General features: G+C 42.1%; 1 protein-coding gene across 1 annotated transcript; it reads right to left on the minus strand.

Moving 5' to 3' along the window:
- Positions 1–684: 684 nt before the first annotated feature.
- On the minus strand, positions 685–1717 carry LOC121434085 (vomeronasal type-1 receptor 4-like). The gene has a single exon (XM_041632891.1). It carries the CDS (start codon positions 1621–1623, stop codon positions 685–687), a length of 939 nt encoding a protein of 312 aa, XP_041488825.1. The 5' UTR covers positions 1624–1717.
- Positions 1718–5094: the final 3377 nt, after the last annotated feature.

Consider the following 5094-nt stretch of genomic DNA (forward strand, 5'->3'; position numbering starts at 1 on the left):
GACTGACTGCACAGTACATGTCAGCCTCTCACAATTCTGTAAAGTCTTTTATGTGGGTGGAATCTTATAGACAGACATTTTGAACATTCCCAAAATAGCCTTGTGGTACTAAAATTTAGAAAAAAAAAAAGAGTGTCAGGTACCAGATATTGAATTTCTTGGACTAACAGAATTAAATCACTTGAATTTTGATAAATTTTACAAAATGCATCTTTATGCTTCCAGTCATGGTAGTAATAAATCAATTTTACAAATCCCAATTAAAACCATTTTCTCAGTGCTTGAGAGATGGTTCACTTAAGAGTACTACCTGGTTTTGCTGACGATCCAGGTTCAATTCCTAGCAAACATACTTTGGTTCAGAACCATAAGTCTTATTCCAGTCAGTAACAGGGCATTTTATGGACTCTTCCAGCATCTAGAGGCACACACAAGATATACAAACATAATACAGGACTATTCATACATAAGGAATGAATACAAATATGAGAAAGTTTAAAGAATAAAGTCCCTTCAAAGTGTGGCAATAAAGAGAATGAAGTTTCTATTTTGCTAGGGTCACCCCTTCTCTCTGCTTAAGACTTGAGGCTCTAGGAAGATAGTCTGAAAATAAAGACAAGCCTATGCTAATTTGAGATATTTTGACTTATGCACAATATTGTAGAATTGAAAGTTGATCCACATTCATTGCACAGAAAAATGGGAGAAATAGTTTCTTGAATGCTCCCAATGAGCATGCCAGCACTCAGCCAGAAGTCTGTCCCTGTGAATCAACACAATGGGGCTAACAGTTGCATAACCAAGGGTTATAAGTTTGTGAATATTTACCGTCAAGGAATTGTTCACTAAAGAGAGACTTAAAAATAGAGAAAAAGCACAGTCAGCCCAATAGAAGAAAACAAAACAGAGCATCAGAAGGAGGACACTCTGAGCAGCTCTCAGCTCAGGGGGAGTTCTGTAGAGAAGCTTGGAGTTCTGGAGGTGGAGGACATGCTGGTGGTGCTTGTGGAGAAGAAGTACCATGTAGCCACTGGCGCCTCCCATGGCTCCCTGAAACACAGCATCTCTCAGGACCATGAGAGGGAGAACAATCCACTTTATTTTCTGACTTTCTAGCATTAAGTAACAATAGCTGTCACCATTCTTAAACTGTGATATATTCAGGCTTGTACTTGTGATGGATTGGATTAGGTTCATACTTATTAAAGCACTGAGTATCCAAAAGAATGAAAAGAATGGAAGGATGTGCCATGCAGACTGTGGTCTGAGCCTCCTCCACCCAGATGCTCTGGGACTGATGATGATGGCCTGGACCACAGTGAGGAGACTGCTGGTGCAGATGGAGACCCCACGGGCCACCCTCTCCAAGTAAACAATGATCTTACATCCAATGTCATCTAGGAAGCTTCTCAAACCAAAAGCTGCTATTGTCTTTGGCAATCCTTTTGCAAGAAGGATTATGATGTTTGCCAAGGCCAAGTGGATGAGAATAAGGTGTATGTTTTTCTTCTCAGGGCCTCCCCACCAGCTGCACATATAATTCACAGAAACAGCAATATTCCCCAAAGTACCAACTGTAGTCATTAAGAGAAAAATTGTCTCCTTAATAAAATTCAAAACCATTTCTTTCTTCCTAGGTAGAAAACTTTGTGTCCAGGATGCAAAGACTTTTTCAAGAAAGTGTCAGTAATGCTACACGTGGATCTGAAAAACACATATTGCCGTATTAACTTCTAGTGTGCAAGATGCAGCAATGGACACATACAATGTTGCAGATTAGATCCCTGACATTCCTCCTTTTCCCCCCATTGTGGACTCTGGGATGTTTTGTGTGCTCTAACAGGTTAGTTTGGTAATTGCTATTCAAAATCTAAGCTTTTAGAGGAGAGGTTTTTTTTTTTTAGTTCTACACTAGGAGAAAATGACTTGTTCACATTGTGTGTCTGTGTGTCTGTCTGATTGCATGCATGTATTATTCTAGTTAACTCTCAGCATAGCTGAATTGAACTCCAAGTTCTCTATCCAAAAGTTCTTTCTGTTTCTCATTCTATTTTATTTTCCCCATGCAATTCCCCAAATCTGAGCCTCTTGCTGACCCTGTCTGCCTTCCCCACATCACACTTACAGACACTGGGAAACACTGCTGGGTCAGCACCTGTAACATCTCTCAGATCTTCTAACTTTACCCTCCACACTGCCCTCTCCTTTGTCTGATATTCCTTCCTTTTCTGCATCTCAAGTAATATAATAATTTCTAGATTTTCCTTTGGCTTCGAAGCTTTATAACTTTTGTTCCTATATTAACATTTTAAAGGTTACTATGTTGACCATTCTGTGACTTCACTCCATATACATGTTATTGGTTATTTTTTTAATGTAATCCTCAATGCCATGTCAAATTGTAAAACCTTTCCAGATAGGACCTGACAATTAATACTGAGTCATAAAAAGATATGCTGAAAAATTCAAGGATCCACCTGGTAGCAGCTAAGGAGTGTGTCTAGCAGAACCCTGTAGTTCTTCCTAGGAGAGGGGGTAGCAGAGAACTGTGACTCCAGTGGATGAGTTCAGGACATTTGTGACTCCAGTGAGTGACTTCAGGGCATCTCAGGGAGCAGGGATCAGCTCTCCACCAAAGGAGCAGATGAGGAGGATGGAAGAAAGGAATTAATGAAGGTGCTGTGGTGAGATGAGTGCAGTTAATGTCTGATGACCCCTCAGCATTGGTTTAGGTATACTGGGATGAGTAGGAATTCTCCCATCAAAGAAGCCATGGTGGCCTTTGCCTCTGTGGGGTTGTGCAAGCCTCAGTTATATCAGCTTGCTTTGAAATGTGCTTCTACTCTTGTTTTTTTCCAGTCTATTTATCAGTCAGGCTGCTTTATTCTACATCAATCTCAGCTGATTCCAGAACTTTAGCTCTCGGCGGGATGCTATTCTTCATGCATGCAAGTTCCGTTTACATTTCTCAGGGATTTGTGATAACTATTGGCACCTTTTCTAGAAGAAGGAGTCTGCATGTTTCATGAGTTTGTGTGTTATGAGTACTTGGAATGCCTCTGTTCACACTGCTCTTCATCCTGTGAAATTCACAAGATTGGTTTAAATGTCTGTGTCTTGATGATGTCACCTGTGCCCTGCATAAACTGAGCTGTGCTCCCAGGTTTAAGTTTATGTTGCTTCATGACATGAGAAATGTCAGTTATTGTTGTTCAACTGCTCCTCTGACAGAGGGGTAATTGTTGCCTGAATTATCAGTACTTCCTAGAAATCACAATAGCAACTCAAATATCTGCACATAATGAAATATGCTCCAGGTGTTAATACCAAGCACATAATCATTCATCAACATATTTGGAATAAAAATTAAGTGTTTAATCAGAGGTTGGAATCTGTAAAAATCCCTTCAATAATTCACCTTAAATACTGATGGAAAATATTAACACTTTCCTGTTCATTTAATGTTTGATTTTCTGATAATTCCTATTTTTCTAGTCTTCTCTTTTTTCCCCAAAAAGTTTCAATCATATTTCAGAACAGATTCTGATCTTCTAATAAGGGATTCCTTCTACTGGAATGCACTGTTAGAGGGGAGAGAGATGACTCATTTTCCAAATTATATTAAATAATGCTATAGGAAATTAATTTAAAAGACAGGGATAGACTTGGTTTTGGCTATATGGATAATCCCATGTCTGGGAATAAACCCCAATACCTGATAGATTACATCCTATCAGGTTTTCTAAAAACAAGCAAACAAAAGCAAAACAGATTATTTGTCTTTACTACTTAGCACTGGAATAAAACTAAAATGAACTATCTCAAGATGTTCTAGTTCACAACCTTAATCCATTATAGCAGGACTTCTTAAGATGGTAATGATAACTCTTTCACTTAGTGGTTTAAGTTTCTCCACATACACTAGCCACACAAAGACTATAATTGGCATAAATGTGTGTGTGTGTGTGTGTGTGTGTGTGTGTGTGTGTGTGTGTGTGTGAAAAACTGCAGAGACTAAGGGTAGATACAGAAGGAAAACCTTCAAATTAGGAGTTATGATATCACTGTAAAAGAAATATGTGCCAATACTTGAAAAGTGGAAACGCACCAAAAGTGAAAAGAGCCAATGTCACAAGAACTAGTGATACTGTAAGAGTCACAAGGCTGACAAACATGGTGACAAAAACAAGAAAGTTTGTTTGCTTTTCTTTTGTCTTGTTATTTTTGAGACGTGTGTAAACCAGGGTAGCTCTGAGCAGCAATAACCTTGCCTCAGTTTCTCTAGTGCTGACATTACACGAGTGTGTCATTATTATCTCCAGAGTTTGACAGACATCTGAAAATCTTCTATATACCAATGATTGCTTTAAGAAAAACAAACAACCACTTCGCCCCCACTGCCCTCTTTTGGCGCGTGGCATCGCCTAGCCCAGCCTATCTGGGCGCTGGGTCCGAGTACCCGGGGCTCCCAGGCGGGCAGCAGTTCCTTTGTTTCTGTGGCCTGCCTGCACCAAGCGGGGTAGGCGCTTTGTCTGCGAGCTGCCCAACCAGCACGGAGGCCTGATCTTTCGGCGCCAGGAGACTCAGCATTGGGGTGAGTTTCTGGCCCACGGCGCCAGCCTGGGACGGGGAGCTCGGAGGTTTCTTGGCCCCCTGTCCTGCTTGGGCTCTCTGCAGGGCCTCTACTCCCCGGGTGCTGCCTCTTTCTTCCTGGCCCACCCAGCTTCCATCCAGAGCCCTCCCCACTTCGCCCCCACTGCCCTCTTTTGGTGCGTGGCATCGCCCAGCCCAGCCTATCTGGCCGCTGGGTCCGAGTACCCGGGGCTCCCGGGCGGGCAGCAGTTCCTTTGTTTCAGTGGCCTGCCTGCACCAAGCGGGGTAGGCGCTTTGTCTGCGAGCTGCCCAACCAGCACGGAGGCCTGATCTTTCGGCGCCAAGAGACCCAGCATTGGGAGAGCCAACATTGGGGAGAGACAGCGTTTGGTAGGCAAGGAGACCTGATCCGGTAAAAGAAGATCCATAGGGAGCATTTGGAAGAAGAGATGGGCCGACATCAAGGCAAGAATTCGCCCAACAAGCTGAAAAGCAACATGA

This window comes from Microtus oregoni, unplaced genomic scaffold (assembly GCF_018167655.1).
Source record: "Microtus oregoni isolate MIOR12 unplaced genomic scaffold, Mior012 000042F_ref0000377, whole genome shotgun sequence".
NCBI classification, from domain to species: Eukaryota; Metazoa; Chordata; class Mammalia; order Rodentia; family Cricetidae; genus Microtus; species Microtus oregoni.